This window comes from Amia ocellicauda, chromosome 7 (genome assembly GCF_036373705.1).
Source record: "Amia ocellicauda isolate fAmiCal2 chromosome 7, fAmiCal2.hap1, whole genome shotgun sequence".
Classification (NCBI taxonomy): Eukaryota; Metazoa; Chordata; class Actinopteri; order Amiiformes; family Amiidae; genus Amia; species Amia ocellicauda.
In genome coordinates, this window is record NC_089856.1 from 42,081,087 (window position 1) to 42,107,743 (window position 26,657).

A 26,657-nucleotide genomic window follows, 5' to 3' on the forward strand; every position below is an offset into this window, starting at 1 on the left:
AAAACATATTTAGTTTAATTGCAGGAGAAGGAGGAGAAGAAGAAAGAAAGAAAGAAAGAAAGAAAGAAAGAAAGAAAGGTATCTGGACTTTCTTTAACAGACCTTGCACTTGGGCTCCTCTCTTGAGCTCCAGTGAGGCAGCACTATCTCAACGATGCCACTAAGTGACCGCATGAACTACCGTGCTTTTTCCTTGGTTATAATAGTTATGATTATAATTATTTATAAGCTCAATATTTTGTGACTTGCACTGGTAGGTGAAATACCATATATTGCATGTCGTTATTTTACATGAAATTAAAAACTGCAATTTTCTATACAACTTTCTATACAAAATGTTCTATACAAAAACCAAAACTACAAATAATAATAATACATGTATTATTATTTATAATAATAATAATTATTATTATTATTATTATTATTACAAATATTCTTCTTATGATTATTATTATTGGACATGCATTGCACATGCACATTTAAAATACATGCTATACAGTGGAAACCGAACATGTGCTTATTTCATTTATTTCATGTGAAATGTGAAAGTAATAACAGCACGATGGCAATGGCGATTATGCATAACATGCTGCAGATTTTCTTGTTATTTCCTTTCATTTAAACCCCAAAATGTGCTGTTCTTTGTGGTTGCACTTTTCCTGCACAAGCGGCCCGTGGGTGCACAGTGAGCAGTGACGTGCGTCAGGAATGCGGGTCCACGCAGGGATCCTGGAGGAGAAGCAGCCAAGCTGGATCACACTTGGAGACAAGACTCGCTGGTGCAACAACTGCAGCAATGATGGGGTTTGTATCTTTCTTGCTGTCACAAAGTAATAAAGCCAGTGCTGTATCTACACAAGGAGAGACAGAGAGAAAAGTTTGCTGCGTCTTAGATCTTTAAATCCAAAAACGCGTGTCGTGCGTGCGGTTTTCATTAGGGGCAGAAAAACAGTTGAAATAGCTGATGAAGATGCTAATACGGATGTTGATCACACGCAGGGTAATGATGATGATGGCGATTATTATTAGTACTAGCAGTAATTGTGGTAGGAGAAGTAGTAGCGGCAGTGTTATGGTTGTGGATGATTAAGTGCTTATTCTTCATCAGTGAGTCAGTGGAGAACCTTAATTCCACGTGTTAATGAAGATGCAATGATCACAGTGGTATGGAAATCGAAATAAAGTGACACACACACGGCAAATACATTCTTATTTTGTGATTCTGCACAATAAAATGTTGAGCTTTTTCTTCTGCTCTGTGTCACAGGTGAATGTGCCCTTGTTCAAACAGCATATTCGTGTAAAAAGGGTTCTTTTTCATTATTTTTCAGGGTGGTCAGATATCTCTTACAAACTCTAGAATGGGGTGTAGTTTTAAGTTCATATTCCAACTTTATGTCCCACTGATTACATTTGTTCTAAGAGTGACTGAAGTACTAAAATGATTTGTGGCAATAAATCCTGCAATGAGAGTGGATAAGACTAGCTCCTGTTGGGCTTTTCTTGCTCTGAAATCTCCACAAATAACGCATTTCAAATGCTGACAGGTTTCTGGAATTAGGATTTTGGGAATTGGAATTGGAGTTTACTGTAACTTCTTGAAGGGTTTGCTGAACTTCATTGGTTTGTTTTTGGATGATTACATCTTTGGCGCTGCAGTGTTATTCTATGAGGTATCTTGAATAACTTTTAAGAAGGTGCAATTGTGTGCCATGGTCTGTTGTATTCACTGAGACATTGTCTTTTTGCTCATTTCTGCAGAATGCTGGTGTTTTTTGTGCTCTGTATTTTGATACCTGGATCTAAAGGTATTGAATTAACTGAAATGTATGGTGCCATCCAGTCTCCAAACTTCCCTGAATCCTATCCCAAAGACTCAGAGGTTACGTGGAATATATCTGTCCCAGATGGATTTAAAATCAAACTTTACTTTATGCACTTTGACCTGGAGCCATCGTACCTCTGTGAATATGACTATGTGAAGGTAAGAACAAACAAAATCTTCACCTCAGATGTATTAATGTCAAACTATACTGTGAATTTTAATACACACACACACACACACACACACACATCTGTACCATTACTTATGCCTCAATATCCCTGTTTGTATACCAATCCTGCTTGATTTTGTTTTGAAATTTCAAAGTGCGATTCTGAGCAATACACAACTTTACAAACAAGTCTGTAGAAATCAGGCACAGGGTATAAATTACTTCTCATTAATACAATCTTACTGACAATCTCCAGAATAGGAAATGAATGATTTAATTTGACAAAAATGGGTCAATAAATTAAGGATAATTGCAAGAACAAATGTTCCAAAACTCAAAACATAATCTTGAGGATCTTGGATGTAGGAGAATGGATGATATTTATCCATTGATGTGTAGTTACAGAGTATAGAGGTGAATGATTACAATGCAGTTACTATGTAGAGTACTACAATTAATCAAAATGTGCTTATGATCTGATCTTCCTTAGCAGAGATCTTGCAAGTGCAGTTTAGCTATAAACTGGAGTAAAACTGAATTTAACAGATCATAATTGGCGCATGCAATCCCTTTTGTATTAAATTATTATCATTATTAGTAGTAGATTGGATTATGAATTGAGGTTTGGATTTTAAATAGGTATTTCTTATAAACAGCTTTTACAAATACATTTGCAAAAATGCTTGCCAGCTTTCAAAAGAACAGGAAAGGTGTCACTAATAATGACATTTTATGATGCATCGAGGTTGTTTGACTGCAGCTAAGTGGTACACACACCACTGTTATGATTTCAGGAGACACCAGTTTGGCCTCATCTGTAACTTGTCACTGCCGACTTCCACTGGTAGCTGGAGTAACACATTCCTCCCGTTTCCAGATACATAAACAGTGAGGTCAGAAACACCAAATGAGGTTAACTGGGGGCCTGTGTCTGTGGATCATTTACTTTGGGAAGAGCTGGACTGTAAACAGATAATGGAATCAGTTGTAATGTATTCACCCCCTCCCCTTACCTTCCTCCCCTCTCCCCCCATCCCCCGAGGTCAGTGCGGTCGTCATTTTCACAAGCAAAGTGAAGCAGGGGGTGCAAACTGAGCTCATTAGTTTCAAGAAAGAAGACAAAAGAAAAAGAAAAACAATGGTCTTCAGCAGTGGCACAGAGACGCTGCCGAGCAGGGAAGGCCTTTCAGAGGTTTTAAATGTCTGTTGTTGTTTTTTGTTTTCTTTTCTTTTCTGGCTGGCAGTGTTGTACCAGAAATGCCCCACATGTATCACTGCAGCGTTTTGTGTTTATACTTTCACAGCCCTGGCTGCTCTTTCTATGAAAAGCCATTTATCTATCGGACAAAAACTGGCATCGCCCCAAACTTCCAGTTCACCATCTTCGAGAAATTGCGTTCAGGTCAAAGTAGGACTTGGGTCTTATAGTAACATTGTAAACCTTGGCTATAGCATCTGATCAAAGGTTAGTGGTATAGTCTAAGTTAGTTTAGTCTACTGGTTAAAACGGTATCCTCTTGGGTAAACTCCCATCCTTCACTCAAAGTACAAGGGTCTACAAAAAGTCATTTGTGATCCTGTATGCTTTTAAATGTATTCCTGCAAAGAGTGGAAGCCTGTTGCTATAACACATCAGTTGGCATCAGAACAGCTTCATATTAGCTTATTACACCCCCTGGCATTTTCAATGGCAAATACTTGAAAATGTCCTTGAAATCTCTGGCCTAATTCATTGCACATAAATCCGGGCAAACCTTGATTTACTATTTGCAGACAAGGAGCTCAGAGTGTGGACTGCTGAACGTTGAAAATGCAAGTGGGTTCATGGTTTGTAGAACTGAGTTAATCTAACTTCCAAGAGGCAATCTGTGCCAAGGTAGTGATGCAAGTTTCCCAGGGTTTTATTTCGGGCTGTAGGGATGAGGGATTTGTGTCTTGGCAGGAACTGGTGACACCCATACTATGCACCATATTACCAAAAGTGTTGGGACAACAGACACAATTCAAAAGTCTGTGTAGATATCCTTTGGGTTTGGGGTACTGTATCTATTTATTTAACCCAGACAGGTGCACATTTTGATTTCACATTTTGGTATTGGCTGGTATTGGGGTGGTAAGTATTTTTGGGCAGGGAACTGCTTGGTTTAATAAAGGGATGCACAACAGTATGCAGTGACTACAATGTGATATTATTATGGATGCTTTGGATAAATATATCAATACATCAGTACATTAATGGAAATAAATGAATATAAAGGATATTCTTATAAAAGGTCAATTGGTCAGTGTATTGTTTTTTACATACATTGTATAACGTATAGTTCACTTTTCACTAAATTGATAAATAGTACCGCTTGGAAAACGATGTAAATATATTTTTAATTTCTATGTTATATATGGATTCACAACAAATTGCACCATTTATTGACCATCGGGAATTAAGGGACACTCTGTGCATGGACTTTTTATCTGGGACTTTTCATTTAAAAACCAACACAACACTTACAGGAAAGGACTCTCGAACCTAGAATAGATGAGTCACTAGTCGATTCTGCACAATACAGGACTATTTTCCTGTAGGTTGTGCAATAAAGTTCCTTTTCAGAAGGACTGCATATTAAACAAATCACTTTCTGCACTACTGAAAAAATAACCTAACGGAAAACCAAAGCTGCTTCCTTAGAAGGACCAGAGTTATTGAAATGTATTTCCAAAAACAAAACCTCATTGCTGAGTGGTTACAGATATGCATTCAAACCCACACAATTGTTGCTTGCATGTAAGAAAAGGAAGGGGAATGAAAAAGTAAGATTTGCAGAAAGAGTCTCTACAAAACTGTAGTTATTAATTTAGCTATTGATGTTTTTCCTGAGATGTTCCCAGTTTCTATCAATTAGTTTTAGTTTTAGTTTCCTGTATCTTGTATCTTCTCACAGAAGTAGGGCAAACTTTCCCCATTCATCAGCTAACTAACGTCTTATCCCCGCGGGAGGTAGGGGGTCTATACAAGTGCTCCTACGGTAAAGTTAATAGCATTCATTCCACATGACAAACTGGAGCAGGGGCATATTAATACAAAGCATTCCATCTTCCTCGGAGCATATTCTTATTCAAATACACGCACAGAGGAGCGGCACAGCCTAATCTGCAACTGCAGCTGTGCAACACAAAGAGCGCAGACTTGGGCGGGCAGCCAATGTAAAGCTGTTTCAGGGGAGCAATGGAAGTGCTGATACCGGAGGCAGGCGAAATGAGCTTACTGGCTTCAAAAAATGTGCCTGTGTGGTGTCTCCACCTGCTGCAAATATGTGCAGTAACACTTTCAGCCCCCGGTCTTCTGTGGTGTCGTGGGAGTTATCATCGCCTGCAGCATGCAAATCAAAGTTGGATATTGCTGAGTCATCGCCACAGGCCGAGGAACCCCCACACACGGGCTGAGGTGGCTTGAACAGGCATGGCAGAGGGTGGCTAATGTTTAAAGCTGGATGTTTCCAATACGGGCTGGTGTTGGATCGCCTTTCTTTATGTAATCACCGTTTCTTTTGCTGTCGATTAAAGATTTGTCCCCGTTTTGTTTTAGAACAGTCTCGTATGCTCTTTGGATATCTGTTCTATTTTACAGTTTTATATTTAGATGTCCCTTTCATGGTACAAAATCACAAATAATCCCCTCAGATAGCTGGAACATAACATGATTGATGCCCCGATGTTCTCCTCTTTTGTCTTTTTAAATAATGTGTTTGGTTATTTAGACTGAGGTGTAAGAAAATGGTATGCACAATGAGTATGTAATCAACAAAGCCTATTCAGTCTCTTAGACACTCTGTCTGCTGTGAATCTCAGCCATCTGACATGGGCACCAAATGGCAGGGCGATTATTCAGATGCACTACACAATAGTCTGCTCTTTGCATAATAGACACCACTATGTCAGACGGATAACCATTCTTCTTAAAAGTACTCCCCAGCAACTTCATTTATCCAAGACATCTTGTCTCGAATCAAACTGCCATCTAAGCAAATGACCGTGCACTGCATTTCACATTGTGGTCAAAAATCATCACTTTCAAATGTGTTGAAATCTCACTCATTCTCTTTTTATAGCAGCATTTGTGATGTGTATTTGTTAATACCACACATCTGAAAGGAATTTCATGTTTCTCCATTTTTTTAACCCACCATATTTTTTTTAATTCACCATTCAATGAACCAATTCATATTCTCAGACTGGCAGAGACCATTGGAGGCTCAAAGCTCACTTATAAATCTTTTGGGGGCATCCTCAACTGACCCATGTATTGACCAGGCTTGGGACAAGTAGTAGGTGGGTTCAGATATCTCTGGGTCACAGCCTCTGTTGGGCAGTGTCAGTGGGTCACAGAGGACTCCAAAGTTTTTAGTTAATAGGCTTGGCGGGGTCAGAATTCTTGAATGCAGTGATCTTCTAATCCTGTCCTCGAGGGTCAGGACATTTCTGCTGTTAATTCCACCTGCACTTAACTGAACTCTTTATTCCTTCAACTGAACTAATTAATTGCACTGAACTAAATCAGTTTCTAAGGTTAATGCAGGTGATGGTTTAAATCTACCTGGTGGCATTTGTGCAGAGACATTGACCCATGTTTTGGGGGATGTAACACCAACTATAAACACTTCAGTTCCCATTTCATAGATGTTTCTCTCGTGGCTGTGACAGAAATCAGACCGGCCATGGCCACAAGGATGCTTCCCCCGACACTAATGCAAGCTGACATCTTAGAAAGTGATCGCATTTGACGTATGACTTTAAAACTAGAGAGGAGGTGAAGGAAAATGAAACCACTTACAAAGCCAAAGTGAGACGTGGGGATTTGTAATGCTATATTCTTTCATAACCACACTCTGTACTGCTTTAGTGTCAAAACTCAGTCTTGTTTACTGTGGTCGGGTTCAGGGGAGCCTTCAGCTTTTCAGTGAGTCCAACATACACAAAATGCTGGCCGGACCTGTTTCGTATTAGTGATATTTTAATCACAGGCTTTCCATTCTGTGACTTCCTCGGCTGTGGAAAATGGGTTTGGAATGGCCGCTCATATCCCGACTGGGCTGTGCGGATAATGAAAACGATTAAAGCAATTAAAAGCATATGCTGCTCTTCACTGGGAACAGGCTTGACTTAATTCCGTCTTTCATTTTGTTTTTGCACGGGAGAAGTAGTGTCTACCAAAGTCCCCCTTAAAAAAGAAAAGGAAAAAGAAAAAGGCTTTCGTATAATCCATTGCAACAGGCATCCCCAGCAGTTGCACATTGACATCAAACTGTGCTAAACTTACCCAGGAGGTCAGTGACATTTACTGTGTAAACACGCAGCTTGGGAACAAGATAAAACAGTCATGTGCAAAGCATGTGTGAAATCAAGCAGCATTTCAAGCGAGTTGTTTAGAGATCAGCTGCATTAGAAGGAAATTAAGCCACTTTGCTGGGAGAAAACACACATATTGCCACGCAGATCACAGGCAAAATGGCCATAACTGCAGGTCTTAAGTGGTTTGTGAATAACCAATGAAATAGAGGTTCCTCTGTAATTTTCTGCAGTTGTTAGTGACAGAGTAGATTTGTTTTGTTTTAAAAGGCCACCCAGACACATACATCACAAAATATGAATTATAGAGCTCGTTTAATGTCACCAGCCTGCTAACAGTACAGTTCATTTTCTTTTGTGTGTTCCCAGACCCTAATTTGAACCTGTTGAAACCACAGGAAAGCTTATTTTCTCCCTAATTACATGGAAATGTGCAGTTTATGGAAAAGGGCTGAGGGATGTTTGTGCTGCTCATTGCAGATTGCTTGAAGGACTTCCAACATACCCTTAAAAAACAGACAAACAAAATGCCTACATACATAGAAATTAAATTACTCTCATTACTTAAACGTATTACTTGTTTTTAGATCTTGTTGTTATGTTATTGTCTTAATGAAATTGTATGCAAAGCCTACATCCATAAGCAATATTTGTACACATTATAGTTTATTATCAAAGCAAAACTAGAAGCAAGTGGACCTCAGGGCTTCCTTCCCATTTCCCTTTTTTGTTATGTTATTTTTTATGATGTGTGCAGTTTTCACAGTAGACACAATCCTGTGCCTGATATCTTAAGACTCGTTAGTAAAAGTTGTGAATTGCTCAGAATCACACTTTGGAAGCACAAACAGGGTAATTGAGGCGTAAGTAATGGTATATATTTGTGTGTGTGCGTCTGTTTGACCTCTAAAGTAGCCTCTCCATTTCAGCTCGAGGCAGAGCAGGAGTCGTTGGCCACGTTCTGTGGCCGAGAAGACACCGATACAGAACAGACTCCAAGAGAGCGGATAATCATGTCTCCCAAAAACAGACTGAGCATCACCTTCAGGTCTGACTTCTCCAACGAAGAGCGGTTTACTGGGTTTGAGGCCCATTACACTGCAGTGGGTAAGGACTGTATTGTTCTGTGCGGTTCCCGTATGAAACAGTACACTGTAAGTATACGGTGGCGTCCACAGATTATAGTTATTGTATGCGGAAGTCAAGTGAACTTAACCACACTAGTTTACTCCCAGAAGGGTTAATTTTCCCTATGAAACCAATATTTAGGCTGCATGTGTGAGCATACTCATTCATTTCACCATCCTCTAAGAAACAGAACCACTTGCATACTTTTTAACATCTGCAGATAATGGAAGTTTTCAAGAGTTTGACTTGAGTCCCGTAAAGATGGTTTGTTAGTGTGAATTAAAATAAATAAAACCATAAATCTTCAAAATTGTTCTGCTTTTAATGTGTGTCCCCGGTGCTGCACCAGTGACCAATCGATGGGTTGATGTAGTGTGTTGTATCCTCACTGAAAACCCAATTACAGTAGCCGAGCCAGATGTGGTAAACTATCAAACATGCTGATGTTGTTTTTTCCTTCCTGCAGATGTAGATGAATGTAAGGACAGAAATGATGAAGAACTGGCCTGTGACCATTATTGCCACAACTACATCGGCGGATACTATTGCTCCTGTAGGTTCGGATACCTCCTGCACTCAGACAACAGAACCTGCAGAGGTAATGCTCTCAAAATACTTCCACATTTCCGGTTAGATAATATCCTTTCACCACTCTGATACACAACTTCACATATAGGCATATAGTTCATCATGGAGATCAACTTGTTTGTGTAAGCAGAGCTGGAATGCGTAAGAGTAAGAGTTCTGAGTTGAGAGGTCAGACCCAAATCCTCATGTTAAAAGTGACAAATTGCCTCATCGTCCAACGAAGGACTTTGTTTCCAGTACGTGTAATTGTCAGCAATCTCTCTTAATCCGCATTTAAATGACTATTCAGTCTAGCACAAAAATCTGTTAAGTGGGGGTAGTTAATCCTTGAAAACATGTTGATTATGTAGCTTCTCGCTGCAGATTAGGTAACTTCACATTCTGCTCAGGTTTAGAGTTGCGTTCTGTTTTCTAGTTGCGGTTCAGTTTCTAAAGGATCCAAATGCATTTCAAAACTATATAATTCCACAAGCAATCTAGGTATTTTTTCTGACGTTCTCTTTGTATTAGGTATAGTTGCTGTAGTGCCAGATTAGAGTAAACAGAAGAAAAGAAAAAATGCTTTTGCTTACAACACCCACAGAGAAGTCGAATAATTCCCTCAACAGGAAGCCTGGGAATCTTGGATTTCAGCAGCTTGCAGGAAGCTACCAACCTCACTGAATGTGTTTCTAGAATTGATTTAGAAACTGCAATATAAAGTGTTACACAGTAGATATTGGGTCTGGGTGTGCGGGCCCTATCGGTACTTCGTTCCCCCCTTTCTTCTTCTTTCGACTATAAGGTGACTCGTGGCTAGCTTGCTTATCTGTCCGCTGCCTGCCTCCCTCGTGACAGCTTGGGTTTAATGTACCCCACCCCCTTTGGGTAGTATCCTTGACTTAAAATATAACAATTGGTTGCGAATCCAAAGAGAATACTTTCCACAGGCAGAGAGGTCGCGTGTGAGAGAGAATTTTACTCCAGCTAAAGGCGACTGAGCATCCACATATATATGTGTGGCACTCTGTACTTGACAATGACAAGAACAATGGAAAATAACATATATATAAATATATATACACACACACACACACTCACTTCACATGTTTCCGATTCATTCTATGTATTCAGCTTGTCCTGTTTTATGTATTTTAATGACTTGCTTTTGTGCTGTAGGATAATAATTTCCTCTGAAATACTCTTATAATGTAAGTCTGGTTTTCATTACACAATACAGGATTGGGCTCATAACTGCCCTAAACAACAACAACAACAACAACAACAAAAAAACATAAATATTGTTGACCATGCTATCAATGTGAAAATGTGTGATAATATGTTGGGGGGGGAAATCGAGAGCAGATCGTGTCATGTGTAGTGATTTATTTTTCCAGAAGAAGCAAACTGAGTGGAGCTCAGTCTTACTCATTTTGTGCCCTTTTAAGTTCTCAAGTATTTTTGTCTCATTTATAAATGACTCTCCAAATGTCACATTTCAAGTCAGAGATGTTTAAGTTCAAATATGTGACAAATACGTGTTAAGACCAATGAGTCTTGCATCAGTATTCACCAGAACAATTTTCTATTTCTATAAAAAACTAAAATGCCTGTTGCTAAGAACATTAAATTATGGACAGTATTTAAGGTGCAGACTATACTTGGTAATACTTAGCTTTGTGCTAGAACATGAACAACAAAATTGTGAACAAATCATATACCGATAATTTGCTATCGTGAGGGCAGTTCACCCACAGGGGTAGTGCTGTAAAGTACAGTATGGAAAGTACTGACATGATGTCAATATTCATATTTAAAGGTCTTGCAGTGCACGTTAAGGTCATGACCTCAGCTATCCATGCCAGAGAAGTCCCTTTCCATGGCCTTACCGAACGGTTTTCTTTCTCCAGTGGAGTGCAGTGACGTGTTCACCGAGAGATCGGGAGTCATCACCAGCTCGGACTTTCCAAACCCCTACGCAAAAAGCTCCGACTGCCTGTACCGGATTGAGCTGGAGGAGGGCTTTGTAATAAACCTGGAGTTTGATGACACCTTTGATATTGAAGACCACCCAGAAGTCACTTGCCCATATGACTACTTAAAGGTATGTAGGCCTTTAGAAGTAGAAACCTCTATAGTCTTACCACGTGTGTTTGAATCTCAACTGACATCGAATTTAAAACTCTCCATGTGTTGTGCCAGGTATCTACTGAAGCTTGTTCCTCTAGAATACCTAAAAATCATAATCTAAAACAGAAGGACATATAAAACTGAAGGACAAATTCACCAAGCATCACTAAAGCAGGATCTCGGTTGTTTTGTTTTCTGTGTGTGTGTGTGATTTGTAGAGGCCAGTGAAACATTCAGTGGTCTGGCAGATATGTTACCTCAATTCAACTAACCGGAAACTTCACAGTTGTCTCAGAGTTTAACAAACCCTTAACATATGTCATTAATAAATAGTATGATCATTAAATGTACAATATTTATAAAACTGAATGAATCACCGAGCAACATTGTTTCTAATGAAGGGTGTGAATAATTTTGACTGCAGCTGTAAACTACTTAAATTAAAAAGCTGTTTTGGCTGGAATTAGTTGTGAAAATCTCAAGCATTTTTTACTATGGGTATTGGATTTCAACCACTAGATGTACTCTGCTACTCATTTAAATTCTTTTAAATATGCGTTTTGTTGTCGTTATTTTGTATGTGTATGTGCATGTGCTGACGTACCACATCAGGTTTGCCAAGATCATATGTGTGTCCAGATATATAAATTACCACAACAAATACAAATAACCTTAATGAGGGAAAAGGAGGAAACACTCTGAGCAGGGAGGCTTTCTTCTTATAAATAATTGATAATTACGTTTTTTTGTCTCCAATTCTTCAGCACTTGCGTGTTTCATCTTTTCAAATAATTTACAATCATCTGTTTATGTTTTGTTTTTGACTCTTTGTTTTCAATGCATTTACGTAGATAGCTGACTGAGGAGGATTTGGTTTAAGACTGAGATATGCAAGAAGCGGCGTTTGGAAAGAAATAATACTTTGTTGGTCGTGCATAAATAGAGTTACATAAGGGTTTTATTCTGGAAACCTCGGTGTGAGCTAAAAACAGTAGAATTTAAATAAGCTGAAAGGAAGGCTAGACAAAGCCACTCGTGTGTTGTATCAACTGAAACAGCAGATTACTGTCCTTATTTTTCACTTCCAGATAAGAACTAATAATAAACTGGCTCTGTTTTTTCATTCTCCTTCAGACCTGGGCACACAAAAGTTTATTTTGTAATTTGAGAAACAAACCTAAGTTACTATTGTGCCCACTGTAAAAAAAAATGCTGTACAGATCACCAAAACAGGGAATACAAACTGTGACAGGAAAAGTATATCCCACATTTTATACTGGTCAACCTTTTAATCAACATTTGTAACATTTTAATATGCTTACATTTGGGGCAAGGAGATACAAGGTATAGCCTACTGAGTAAAACTGTATGTTTAACTAAACTGAAATTGTCATTCTCGCAGATCAAGGCTGGAGAGAGAGAGTTTGGGCCTCTGTGTGGTGATCGCTCTCCTGCTAAGATTGAGACAGGAAACAACAGCGTCCAGATAATCTTCCACAGCGACAACTCAGGGGAGAATATTGGATGGAGGATGTCTTATACCGCAGTTGGTAAGGGCAGCGTGCTTATGAAGCAAACGAGAATCAAAACAAAGAGGGATACCTCAAATAATTCAATCAATCCAACAATATTTGATGCTTATTTTGAATGGGGTTGGGTGGGGTGGGGTGGGGTGGGGGAATTAAAATAGCAGATGTGTAGCACAGGGGAGGAGTAAAATCTGCCATGTGTTGCAAAATGTTGTTTGATTCAATACATTTCCCACTTGTTTTTGGAATAGGTACCCCTTGCCCAAACCCAGTGCCGCCTGTTAATGGGAAGATCGAACCAGTTGTGGCTCACTACTCTTTTAAAGATCAGGTGCTGATAACTTGTGATCCTGGATATAATGTGCTAAAGGTAAGAAGCTGGCTTTCTGGGGGTTACAAATACTACAGCACAATATTTATAGCCTTCATTCTGCTGGACGTTTTGTAAGACACACAGATAGAACACTTTCCTCTTTCCTTCTCTGGTGCACAGATTATGAGAAGGCTGAAGTAGTCATATATTTACATATATATTGTTTTATATATGAGTTTCGTTTTTTACAGGATGATATAGAAACCGAACACCATCAGATTCAATGTCAAAGAGATGGTTCCTGGAGCAGCTTTATCCCAATTTGTAAAAGTAAGGACTTAAATGATTTGTCTTATTAGGAATGGCCTGGAATTGTTAAGGCTTACCGTTAGAACATGCAATAAGTATGAAAGGTCAACAGAAAGCATTATTGTCTTTGAAAAACATTGGTTATCTTTCAAGTCGGAAGCACTGCCCAAGGTGGAGGGGTTTCTGCGCACTTCCGTAGGAACCCGATCGCAAAAACATCACTCTGTCAAAGCTGCCATTGGCCCCTGCGGGCGTCACTCAGAACAGGTCCCTTCCACTTCCTGTTCTGTAAAATGTGACGTCAGCGCAGGTTCATCCTCTTTTGCCATTTTGCAGGACCCGAAAACGTGAGCTCTCTGTGTCGTGTCTGTGCACTAGACCTTATTATATTATTATTATTATTATTATTACCACTGTTTCGGTTGGTAAGCTTCACGGCTGTGTTTTTCGCCACCGTTATTAGTATGTGTGTGTGTGTGTGTCTCTATTTATCGTATTAGTTATGATTGATAGCTAATCCAATTCTGTTCTGTTCGTGCACCTGGGCGCAACTTTCGGTTTCAGATTTGTTTAAATGTTTATACAGTGCCATATATATTCCGACTGCTTGCTCTGTTGGTTTTTTGTCCACAGGACCTTTTCCTCTACAGAAGGGGCACTAGCAGTGGCAGTAAAATCCGAGGCCCAGCTGCCCGGCCTGAGCCTCGGTGTGTCGTAAGACATCTCACCTGCGTGAGGTGCTCCTCCGGTGGCTTGTGTTCTCTCAGTTCGCTGAGAAAGAGCTCTGCTACGCCTCCTTGTCTGTGCATATAGGCCTCGGTTTTAGATCCCACTACGGTTGGTGGTCTACTACCCTCGGCCCCCTCGGACGCTGGACTCCGCATCACCCACTGTCCCTGGAAACCCTGGCACACGTGGTGTGGTTAAGGCTACGGACCTACGCGGCAGTTGTATCCTGCACCCAGTGCCTGGAATATACAGTGTTCTGTCCGGCAGCAACAACAAAGTTGCGTGTGGTTGGTGTTGCACTGCCCCCATGTCCATAAACGTTGCCGGGTGGAGACACACTTACAGCGGCGAGCCCGCTAGGCACTCCACCTGTTGCGGTGGCGTTTCAGTTGTTGTGTGCCCCTTGTGCAAACACTGACCGGTGCTCCCGCTGCATGTTTCCCTGTTCACGCGCGTGTGCGCTCGGCGATGGGCTCCTCTCGCCCCCGCCATTGCGCCGCTTGAGGCCGAAGCACCTTGCCTGCCTGGAGTGGGGAGGTCCTAGCTCCGCTCTAGCCTGTGCAGAATGGAGCTCACTGCCGCTGTTCCCAGCTGATGGCGCTTGAGTTGTTTGCTGCCTTGCTGTGTATATAGTTCCTTGGTCAGCAGGTCTGTGGTCGCTCTGGCTGTGTGCCGTAGAGCAAGCGACCGCTGCTGCTGTCCTTAGCGGTAAGCACGTGAGCAGGCTCTTGTGTTCCGCTGTGTATATAGTTCATGTGTCAGCACAGTAGAGCTAATGTTGCCCTGTGTTATCCGGTCTAACCAGCAGGCATCCTGTGGTGTATATAGTTTGTTTATGTGACATTTTAAGTTGTCAGCACAGCGGAGCTCTCCACTCTGTACTGTTCAGTAGGATGTTCCTACGCGGACCGCGATATATACACGCGATATATATTGTTTTCAGCTCGGCTACTCTGTGACTAGTCGGCTGTGTATTGTGTTGTGTTTCAGTGGGTCTGTGGCTCCGCTCCTATTGGATCAGGGGTCCACTACCATGATAATGTGCAGAGGCCGCACAAGTTGTTTGATTGCCAGCGCCAGATATTGTGCAAGTAGATTCGGCCTCGCTCCAAGCTGCACTAGTAGAGCAGCCGGCCTTGCTATTGTGAGCAGAGACCGTAAGAGTTGACCTCTGTAGCCCCGCCTTGTATATGCTGATTCTAGATTCCCGGTAAGAGCGTGACTGCGGTCCTCGCTCCTGGGCGGCTCAGGTGCGCCCCTACGGGGCCCCTGAGGCTACTGTCTGGAGTTGTGTTACCGAGGCCCCCTAGCAGTACACCTCAGGGCAGGCTCCCTTATCAGCTCGCTGCCTCCTCCCTTGCGACAGTTTTGTTATACAGTAACCCCTCCCCCTTGGGCAGTGCCCAAGGGTTGCAAGGTTGCGCGGAAGTCCTAGCTCCTGGCAAAGTTGGACAAACCTGCGCAGACATCACATTTTACAGAACAGAAAGTGGGAAGGGACCTGTTCTGAGTGACGTGTCGATCAGGTTCCTACATTGTGTCACGTTCTGTATTAATTTTATTGATAATAAGTGAAAAAAACAGAGCATCTCCACTCAACTAAAACCAGCCTAGAAGACTTGTTTCTTTCTGTCCTTCATGTCCCAGACAGAGACCTGGAAAAAGACCTGGACCCCTCAAAGTCCTGACAAAAACAAAGGTCACGCAGTAAATCGCTCACTATCTAACTTATTAATCAATTCATAAAACAGACCTAACTTCCAGAATGAATAAAATGTTTTGTATTTATGTGTTTAACACAGATTAAGCTCTTTGGACTTACCATTTCCTTCTGCTTGCGTCGTGAGTTTCCTTGTATTTCAGTTTGCTTTGTCTTTTCTCCCTCTCTCTCTCTGTGCTGCTTTCCAGAAAAGGAATTGAAGAGGAGTCGGAGTTCACAGACCAGCTTCCTTACGAGTCACTAACTACTTTAGAAAAGGGCCAAGAGACTGGAAGGGAATGATAGAAGTTATTTGTTTGCATTGAATCTTAAAAAGCTATCCAATATGGGAGATATTGGAGGGAAAAAAGGAATTCTGATTAAGTCTGCCTACCGGATATTTATAACTTGTTGAGCCCTCTAAAGCACTGGTTAAAGATTTTAGTCTGTAGAACTAAAATACATAGTTGAATGAATGTTCAAAGACCAGCTGTCATGGATTTAGTTTAGTTCTTTATAGAAATTATAGAAGGACTATGAAAGATCTGCATTTGAGTCACTGGCTCGTAGAGTTTCCTATAGTTAATGACAAGGGATATCTGTAGTTGTAAAGTCAGCTCTGAATATGAATATGAATATGAATAAAGAGGCTGCTTTATCTCTTTTGAGTTTTTTTGATGCTGTTCTCCAGTTATTTATACACAGATCGTGTGTGTAACACTGCAGAAACAGTCCTGTCCTTGCAGGATGTTATCTTGCATTGTTTTCTGTTTCTTCTGCTTCCATTTTCTCCCTAAATTGTAACATAGCATTTTTTTGTGCACAATCATATGGAGCTCAGCTGATAATAAAGGGGATGTGTCAAAACTGATTGGCTGTTAAAAATGTTTTCAGGGAAGAGCATTTTGTCTTTAATCTCATGTGTGAGGGATAGATGGATCGTTTGGATATTGCTTAATGGAGTCATTCTAAGTTTTCAGTAATTTGACTGTAGCGCAGTTGGTTGAGCTGAAAAAAACAAAAGTTTAAATCCTGGGTCTAACTCCAGCGCTTTGTGTACATTGGGAGTGACAGGTAGGGATAATACTATTCTGATTAATTCAGTTACTGTCACTTCACCACATAGATGTCTCTTCACCATTCCTGTACACACTCTGATCTCACAACATTAGTCAATCGCTGGTCTTGAACAGTATGTGATTTATAGTTTTTTGTGTATTTATATCATCAGGAGAATGTTTATTTTGTCCATGTCGAATGTGTGTTCAGCAACATTTTTCTGCATTTTGAGTTTCGTTTACATTCTTGAGTCGTCTTTTCATTCTGTAGCACCATCTCTGTCATATCTGATGTATCTGTTCTATGTGACAAGCTTCCTCCCTCAAGGTACTTGCAACTGAGCACTCAGTTTTTTAAATACTAATATGACTTCCTCTGATATTATTCCAGTTGTGGATTGCCAGACTCCAGCAGATTTGGAAAAGGGCTTTGTGACCTATGGCAGCAGCAACAACCTCACAGTTTATGGCTCGAGCATTCAGTATTCCTGCAAAGAGCCCATTTATCAGATGTATCCTAAGATCAACAGTAAGTCCCTTTCTGTCCAATTCCAATGGCTGATTTACTACTGACTTATTGATTTAAGCTGGCGTATAGCATTTCAAGTCAAGTCCTATGTTTTTTCAGCTTCAAGAGAGATTTCTTTCTTAATTACTTTTCTGTGCCAGGTCAGGAATAAATATATTTGCAACATGTATCTCTTCCCTTCGCCATTGAGATTCCTGCTGTTTATATTCATTGTCCTCTATATTTCTGGCCTCCAATTTTTCTTCCAGCAGATAACATTCTTCTGAATTCCCCATATGAACTATAATGAGAGTGCAAGTTCTTTTTTTAGCTTGAAAACAATACCAATCTCAGTTAGCCACCAACCGGCTGCTGATGAGTTTCTCCATTCGGACACAGTTTCTTTACTGTCTGACCAAAGGAGCTTCGCCACCCCCAAAAAATATATATTCTACCACTGTTGGCACTTAATTAAATAGCTGCACCTCCATTCTTTGGACCGAATGAGGTCTCTGCATGTACAATCCACCTGACTTCTTTGACCTACCCGAGATTTGCAATTGACATTTTTATTTATAAGTAAGTTCTGACAGTAAATTATACTGTAATTGGGTACAATTTCGTAATTTACAATTTGTGGGTAGGGCAGGGTTTTGATTTGGTTTAAGCCTCTGTGTGCTTAAGTGTTAAGTGCAAGATTATATAATTTGCTTGTCTAAATATCACCCATTCTTCTAGGTTCATATGTGTGTGGGGAAAAAGGAGCGTGGACCAATGAGGAGTTCGGCACAGAATTACCTTCTTGCATGGCAGGTGAGATCTTCACATAAAAATGCATTTATACTCTGAGAAGACAAAACGCTTCTGTTGCCCGTATGAGTATATGTTGTGTAAGTTTTTATCTGTACTCATTTAAAGTGTGTCACCTCAACTGAACATCAGTTAAATAAATAAAGCCTCCAGTCCAATAGACAAAGAGGACCATTCTCTCCAAAGCAAGCTCCCGATTTTGGGACAGGTAAGCATTGCTGAGATTTTCCTTTTACCCAGCAGTAGAGTGGTTGTGTACCAGGTTGTTTAATCAGAGCACCACACCTATTCCCCTGACACTGTTATATGCTTTGACGTGTTAAAACTGTTGCACCTGAAAAAGTGGCACTGCACTACTGTTTAACTATGTTTATTCTCAGCAGCGTTAGGCTATAAATCAATGCAGTGCCTCGTAAAGCATTGAGAAATCATACAAAGGTTCAGTTTGAGGTAAAATGGTGTTCATTTACTTTATTATTCCTTTGCAACCCCCTGTGTTTAACAAGCTCTTAAGTTCATTTCAGCAGCTCTTGGAAGACACTGAAGACATCCCACCCAAAGGCTAAGTTACCTACCAAGCATGCACAAAAATGGTAGTAGATTAAATGTTTAAGAAGAGAAGGAGGAACTGTTTTGAACATCTGGAAGGTATTGCTCTTTTCTCTAGCAATGATGAAATGAGGGACATTGCTATGCACTCATCACATCATTGCTGGTAGATTAAGCCAGAGATTGAATTTACATCTTTTGAAATTCCCTGACATATGCTGGATATGTTCCACATAAGCATTCAGAACTTTAAATCAGTTCATGATTTATTGATGTTTGATTCCCTACTTTTGTGTCACCTGTCAAGGCCATATTTGAACATGTCCAGTTCCTAAAAAAATCCTCCTTGTAGGAGTAAAACAAACAATGAAAGACATTTTAAAACCCATTGGATGCATAAAGACAAAAGCTCAATCCTGAAATGGCATAATCTACCAATCTCATACTGGAAAACAAAAATCTTTTCCTCCCACCTTTTCGATCTGACCTTCTTCCCAATATTCTTTCAGCCTGCGGAGAACCGTTGCTACCACTGCCTGGCCTGCTGAAGAGGATTGTGGGAGGCCGAAGTGCGGAGCCCGGCTACTTCCCTTGGCAGGTCCTCATCATGGTGCAAGACATGTCCAGAGTCCCCGAGGACAAGTGGTTCGGCAGCGGCGCCCTCCTTTCTGAGTCCTGGGTGTTGACGGCAGCCCACGTCCTGCGCTCGCAGCGGCGAGATAGCACGGTCATCCCCGTGGCGGAGGACCACGTCGTTGTTTACCTCGGGCTGCACAATGTTCACAACAAAGCGAATGCCGTGAACCGTAGTGTGGAGAAGATCATCCTGCATGAAGACTTTGACCCCAGGATCTACAACAACGACATCGCCCTGGTCAAACTCAAGAAGAAGGTGTCCATGAACCCCTTTATTATGCCCATTTGCCTTCCACCCACAAACCAGGAGTCATCCAGCCCTCAGCCCAACACCTTAGGCCTAGTCGCCGGCTGGGGCATCTCAAATCCAAACATCTCCATGGACAACACTGTGAGCTCCGATCTGGGGACGGTGTCCGATGTCCTGCAATACGTCAAACTCCCTGTGGTCTTGCAGACGGAATGCCAATCGAGCTACGCCTCCAGGTCTGGGAGCTACAATATCACCGACAACATGTTTTGTGCGGGCTTTTATGAAGGGGGAAAGGATACCTGCCTGGGGGACAGTGGAGGGGCCTTTACGATGGAGGATCCCAAGACCAAGAGATGGGTTGTCCAAGGCTTGGTCTCATGGGGAGGGCCTGAAGAATGTGGCAGCCAGCGTGTCTATGGTGTCTACACCAAAGTGGCCAATTACGGAGATTGGCTAGGAAATAAGCTTGATATGAAAGGCCTGTGGTAAGAAGACAGAGAGAATAGAAGATTTCCAGATTTCTTCACTTTTTCGTCTTGAGACAATTCGTCCCCTGCAATGATAGTTTCTGACACTTCTGACAGGATGATCTTGGGAAAAGGCTACATTCCTCTACAGATAAAGAGAAATTGCAACAAAAGCCATCTTCAGAGTAGTTTTTGTTTTCTTTATTTGTTCATATCAAAGCAGGTTGCTTTTCGAAAGAGAAATGGCAGACTATGGGCCGGATTAAATCAAAACTTTGACCCACCCGCTAATAGCAAACTACAAACCTGTTCATCATAGCGGTTACATTTCTGATTAGGAGAAAGTGTCATCTTACTGAAAATGAAGCTGCAACTGAGTACAGTTCTGTAGTTTTCTATTAGCGGGTGGGTCAAAGTTTTGATTTAATCCCAGCCTATGTTGGTATAGATGTTGTAGTTGTTGGAAGTAATGTAGTGGCAAGTTTGTATTACTATAACTGGGTTGATGCTTAGCACTTTTTATGTCCATACTTTAGATTTATTTTTACTGTATTTGCCTACTGTCAGGTATTCCATTTATAATGCACTTAACAGTGATATAAGCACAAATCTATGCAATACTCATATCAGCAGATTGCACTTCAGATCAAGCTTTTCATTCAGAACCTCAGAAGGTCATTATTATTATTATTATTATTATTATTATTATTATTATTGTTTTGCAATTTTTGATAAGCTAAGAGTACCCTTTTTTTCATTGACGGAAAGGCTTATCTTCAGATTAAATATATGATATCCAGGCCAGTATTATTTTTTAGACGTGTGTGCATGTTTGACATCGTTTTATATTTTTTGCACTGATCAATAAATGTATTAAAATGTGCTAAAAAGTTTTCAGCTTCAATTTTTTCATTTTTATGAATGAAAACTAAGGTTAACATGAATACTGAATGTATCACTTTTTTTGCATTTGGTATTGCTTATGTAGACAGAAGTAGATTCTTGGGTTAGTTTCCCTATGTTCAGTTAAAGGGATACTTTGGTATTTTGGCATTTTAGCCTGATTGCTTACTCACCCAGAGTCATACAAATCCATTAAAACCTTTTTTAATTCTGGGCATCGTTTGAAGAATTTGAATGTATTGTTTTATTAGCTTAGCACAATTGATGGAAGCAAATGGTCTCAAAACACTGACTTTCAAAAGCTGGCTAATAGATCTTTTAAATACTCAAAAGCTTAGCTGTTTGTAATGTGTAGTCTTACAATACTATAAATAGCAAATAAATAGTTCAATAAATGTGTTAATTTACTGGTTATCATAAGAAATGAGTTTCCACATACTTCCTGATTTACGGACTACTTTCGGTTCTGCCTGCGCTGTTTTCATTCGTGCACAGAGAGCGTATCCTTGCCCCGACTTCCTCACAGCTGGTGAAATGCGTAGTTCAGCAAAATAGATCCAAAATAAAAATATGTTTAAACAAATTCATCAAAATAGTTTAGATTTTCTATAGACTTGTAGAGAATACTTAAAGTACAAATGTCACTAAAAAGTTTTTGAGTATTTAAAAGATCTATTAGCCGGCTTTTGAGAGTCAGCATTTTGCGAACGTTTGCTTCCACCAATCGTAATAAGCGATAACGATAAATTAAAATTTCTTCAAACTGGACGCACAAAAAAGGTTTCGATGGATTCGTGTGACTCTGGGCGAGTAAGCAAATAGGCTAGAATGGCAAAATACAAAAGTACAATGTCACATAATGTTTTGATTGCATAAAAGCCTTGTCTGCCTTTCATACTGTGCTGATTGGTTCCTATCCCAACGCTTGATTCTCTATAGAAAGAACAAACTACGCTCCTAACTGCAATACATATCAAATCGAAAGCCATGAAATGACATCTTCTTGTGCCTTTTGCATTGTAGAATTAGTGTAAACCCCAAATGCTTAATTTTGTGTTCTGGGACAAAAAGTGCATTGAAGACATTGAAATATCTTAATTGAGTCTGAAGGCTTTGTTGTGCTGCAGTGCGCGTATGGCTTCACCATACAAGATATATTGAATAATCACATGTTTTAATTTAAAAAAAAAAATGCATTAGTCAATGCACAATGTTGACATTTCTCTTCAAAACATGTCTGCCTCTTTTCAGGCCAAAATTATATTTATAAACTAATTTTTTTATTTTATTTTAATCTCGTCTCCAGACTGAGATTTTCAGAATTTCAGTTTCTCTGAGCAGGCATTTTTCTTTGTCATTTAAATGTTTTTTTCTCTCATGGCTCCCTAGTAGGAATACAATTGCCATCAGACCTTTGCCTTAACCATGTCAACAGCTCACAAACAACATAAAGCACTGGCTGTTGTCAGAAAGCTGATTTAAAATGTCAGTTATCCCGAATGTGCTTCATAGATGCAAGAACACAGATAAAATACATTAATGTCGGCTCCTCCTTTTATTCATGCTGTCTTTTAAAAAGGCCTAAAACTCTTTATTACCCAATGCAGGCAAATTAAACAAGGGCTTTTAAAGAGTCTGTTGTGTTTGGCTTGGGAACAGTGCACACAGAAATGTGCAGTAATGTATCCCACCCACATCACAGCGCCATGTGTGATATATTTTGATGGGTGCAATAAGTCTCTGAAAGCCTACTGAACACTGATAAGCAACAGACAGGATTATTGTTTAGTTTTTTTATGTCCACGGGGCATCTGATGTACAGCTGTTGATTCCTCCAATTGCAGTGTGTGGGACGCCTCAGTTCAGCAGAACCAGACTGCAGAGGATCGCCAACGGAAACTTCGCGACCAGGGGGGTTTCTCCGTGGATCGCTATGTTGTCGAGAAATGGACTGCCCTTCTGTGGGGGATCACTGATTGGTAAAACCATTGCGCTGGAAACTCTGTATGAGCAGACATATACTCTCTCAGGACTGCAGGCCAAATTGAATAGACAGATGGTCACAGTGTATTCAATAAGGTGTAGGCTTACCTTCAGCTTTCACGGCTGCCATATCTCCCTGATGTGCTGTGTGACATTCCTGGCATTGTTGCGTGATACATTATTACCTGAAAATGTCACTACTGCTGGCTATACACCGTCATGCAAAATATGACAAAATGTACTGGCTGGCGATGTATTACAAAACCAAAAATACATCCTCAGAACATTATTATTGATGAAAATACACAACATATGCAAATGTTTCGTTGAGGGTGTTACCATGTAAATTGTGTAACAGATTAGAAAAGGATACAAAATCTTTGTGAATTAAAAAAAAAGCTTCAGCAGTTCTGTGATAAACTATTATTTATTTATTTATTTATTTATTAGCAGACACCCTTATCCAGGGGGCGACTTACAAAATATAAGAGCAATACAAAGGGCAATGAACGTCCATGAAGCAAAGAGTATGTTGTTAATCTCCCATTTTCTCTCTGGAGGTGACAGATGGATAGTGACAGCAGCTCATTGCCTTCACCAGCCGCTGGGCGAGGAGAACCCGGTCTTGCGCAGTTCGCACATTGTTGCTGCCAGTTCTTTTCAGATAATTCTGGGTTAGTTAAGATCAAAAACCACTACTGGACAGATGTCTCAGAGGTCTTGTTGGTTCCCACTACTCTTTTCCAAACATATTAATATCATTAACAATATGCATATTGTTTACGTATCTTATTTTGGCCACACCCTTTTTGTAGAAAGGGCAAACTTGTCAGGGGGGGGAAAATAAGCATTTTGTTTTTTATCTTATTGTTAATCGCATTTAGCTGTAGAATTTCAGAAAACTGTATTGCAATCACTTTTTTGAAAGACAATGATATGTGAATGTTTTTGTTTGTTTCATCATTCCTTTCTTAGGAAAGTACAGAACAAAACGAAAAGATGACACTGAGCAGACCTTCGAGGCCAAGAATATTATTCTTCATCCGGCATATCAGTCAACAACATTTGAGTTCGATATCGCACTTCTGGAACTAACCAAACCTGCCAATTTGAACAACTATATCATCCCAGTCTGTCTGCCCGATAACAGTGAAGCCTCTTCTTTGAGAGAAGGTAAAACAAAAAGAAATTCTTCCCTTTGTATGAATATAATGAGTTTAATGTTTCCAAATAATTGCAATTTGTCTCACAGGCAGAAGAATTTAAATTCACATTAAAGGTGCTTGATGCAATTAAAGGCAGTACAGAATGCCCACAGCCTTTCTTCCATCATGTTGTACAGGCAATAATCAGATCTGTATTCAGTTAAATCTGCAAACATTTCATTGTAATTATCACAGAGCTGCCAGCCAGACCTTAGAAACTAAGCATAGTTGGGCCTTATTGGAACTTGGAAAGGAGATATGAGATTGTCCAATTTGCTGTGTAGATACAGCAAGAAACCAGAACCAATTATAATTGTGCCAGTTGGGTGAACTGCACTGGTCTGAGACACTCTTTTGTTTCTCTCAGGCGACATGGTGGTCGTGAGTGGCTGGGGGAAGCAATTCTTACGCAGATTACCTGATTCACTTATGGAGGTCAGTGAGTTAGGTATGCAAGGGAATAATTTCACACAAGAGTGCATTACATCACACAGTGTATAAGTACATACAAGAATGTCTGGTTAACGTTTGCCATTCCTTAAGTCAGGCTGCCCCCTGCTGGGCTGCAATGGAAAGACATTGAAGTGGATAAATACATGAACACTGTGTGACAATAGCTGGGTATTGAAAATGTTTTGAAAACCAAAGAAAACAGGTTTTGCAGTTTTTAATTTGTGTTGTTTTGACTCTCACATTTTTTATCATTAGTATTATTTTGGAATAGAACCTATCCCTGCAGTATATTTTTAATGATTTCTTGCAAGAAGCACAATATTGCTATAATATGATCTAAAACTAACTTCAAAAACTGAGTGTCATGTTCTTTAATCATTGTTTCTAGATTGAGATCCCTATCGTTGACCATAAAACTTGTGAAAGTGGTTACGATCGCCTAAATCAGAAAGTCACGGAAGACATGCTCTGTGCAGGAGAGAAAGAAGGTAGAGGGGGGTCTTTAAATTGTCTCAAAGACACGCATGTGCAGGGCTATGCATCAGTGAATGCAGAATGAAGATGTCTGTACTTCACATTTAATTAACACAGAATAATACTTCTTTAAGATTTTGAAATTATACGTAAACCAAAAAAATGTATCCTACCAACACTGGGCAGTGTGTATTTATAATCTTCATTTAAATGTGGGTGCTATCCAACAACATTTTTCTAAAAGTGTACATGCAAAATGAAAAATACTTTGTTAATTTGGGGAATTTAATTGGCAGTTTCTGGGTGCTGCTCTCATGTACTCATTCTGAAACATTTTGCTGCAAGAAACATGGTTACATTACTATTGCTATCAGAATAAATCTCATTAATTTCATTGGAAAGCTCTGGACAGACTCATGCTCATGTAAATGCTCGTCCTTGTCCTCGTGCAGGTGGGAAGGATGCCTGCCAGGGAGACTCGGGCGGCCCCATGGTGACCCTGAATCGGCAGACCTCCCGCTGGTTCCTAGCTGGCATCGTTTCTTGGGGCGATGGATGTGGGGCGAACGACCGTTATGGCGTGTACTCGGACGTTACGAGGAGTATGGCTTGGATTAGAAATATAACTGGAGTGGAGAACATTTAACATCTCTCAGTACCTCAAAAAACAATAAATACATTTACAAACCACACATCTTTGTAAATATTGTCTTAATTTAAATGATTGACACTTGGGGCCATATTCCTTAAACTTGTTAGGTTTACCATCTTGGTTTTAATACATAGAAAACAAACACCCAGTGGCTCAACGTGGAAAAATAAAATGGAGCATTTGCACAATTTATCACAATGGTAACAGTTTATTTGTAATATCAACCTATTAATTTCTCTTTATAAAGGTCAGGAATTTAGGTTTACAGAAGTATGTATGAATTATAGGAAATCTTAGTCACTCTGGCAAATGGTCTTACACAGAGAGCAATTAAAGGACAGTAAGTCCAAATTAAAGTCAGTGTACATGAGTCACTAAGAACACAGAAATGCTATGTATATCTCTCTGACACATATATGTATTTCAGCTGGGTATTCCTGAATTAATTTGATAGCTGAGACATTGCCTGTCCATGCAATTGTAGTATTCAGTTATTGTCTTTATATGACAATAATGTAAACAAATGAAAAAAAGATGAAAGCGAACTGCGTTTGTTGTTTGTGTGTGTATACTTGTTTTCGTGTGTTACTTGTGTTACATGTTTATTACTTGCATTCCTCACCAAGAGAGACATGGTTCAAGACAATCAAAATATAAAATGAGCCAAGGGTGATTTCTACAGTGAGAAAACCCTCAAGATCTGTATCCACTCTTTCAGGGCAGCAGTGTCCTTTCAGTAATATAATAACCAGAACTCAGCACAGTATTGTATATCACACTTTTTCCAAAGCATTCCTGTAGTTTTCAATAGGGTCGTATTATTCATTCTACTCTAATAACAGATCTGTAGCATTAGGAGCAAACCAAACAAAAAACAAATCACATTGATTATAAAAAAAACAAAAAACTAAACAAAAAAAACATTGCAAAACCCAACTTACTTGTGTGTGTGTGTGCGTGTGTGTGTT

At 40.0% G+C, this 26,657-nt stretch overlaps 1 protein-coding gene across 3 annotated transcripts; it reads left to right on the forward strand.

Moving 5' to 3' along the window:
- Nucleotides 1-673: 673 nt before the first annotated feature.
- On the forward strand, nt 674-25,729 carry masp1 (MBL associated serine protease 1). 3 transcript variants are annotated; one of them, XM_066709712.1, is made up of 16 exons: nt 681-804; nt 1,762-1,984; nt 8,264-8,441; nt 8,929-9,060; nt 10,940-11,133; nt 12,562-12,709; nt 12,940-13,058; nt 13,253-13,331; nt 17,188-17,325; nt 18,043-18,117; nt 22,767-22,901; nt 23,466-23,579; nt 23,881-24,078; nt 24,478-24,545; nt 24,952-25,051; nt 25,490-25,729. In XM_066709712.1, exons 1-16 carry the CDS (start codon nt 797-799, stop codon nt 25,681-25,683), a joined length of 2,103 nt encoding a protein of 700 aa, XP_066565809.1. In that variant the 5' UTR covers nt 681-796; the 3' UTR covers nt 25,684-25,729. The 3 variants fall into 3 exon arrangements, 2 of the variants coding, with proteins under 2 accessions (XP_066565808.1, XP_066565809.1); XM_066709711.1 differs by lacking the exons at nt 22,767-22,901; nt 23,466-23,579; nt 23,881-24,078; ... (1 more) ...; nt 24,952-25,051; nt 25,490-25,729 and adding an exon at nt 19,173-20,900 and having other exon boundaries at nt 674-804; XR_010817439.1 differs by lacking the exons at nt 18,043-18,117; nt 22,767-22,901; nt 23,466-23,579; ... (2 more) ...; nt 24,952-25,051; nt 25,490-25,729 and adding an exon at nt 15,948-16,812 and having other exon boundaries at nt 691-804; nt 17,188-17,274.
- Nucleotides 25,730-26,657: the final 928 nt, after the last annotated feature.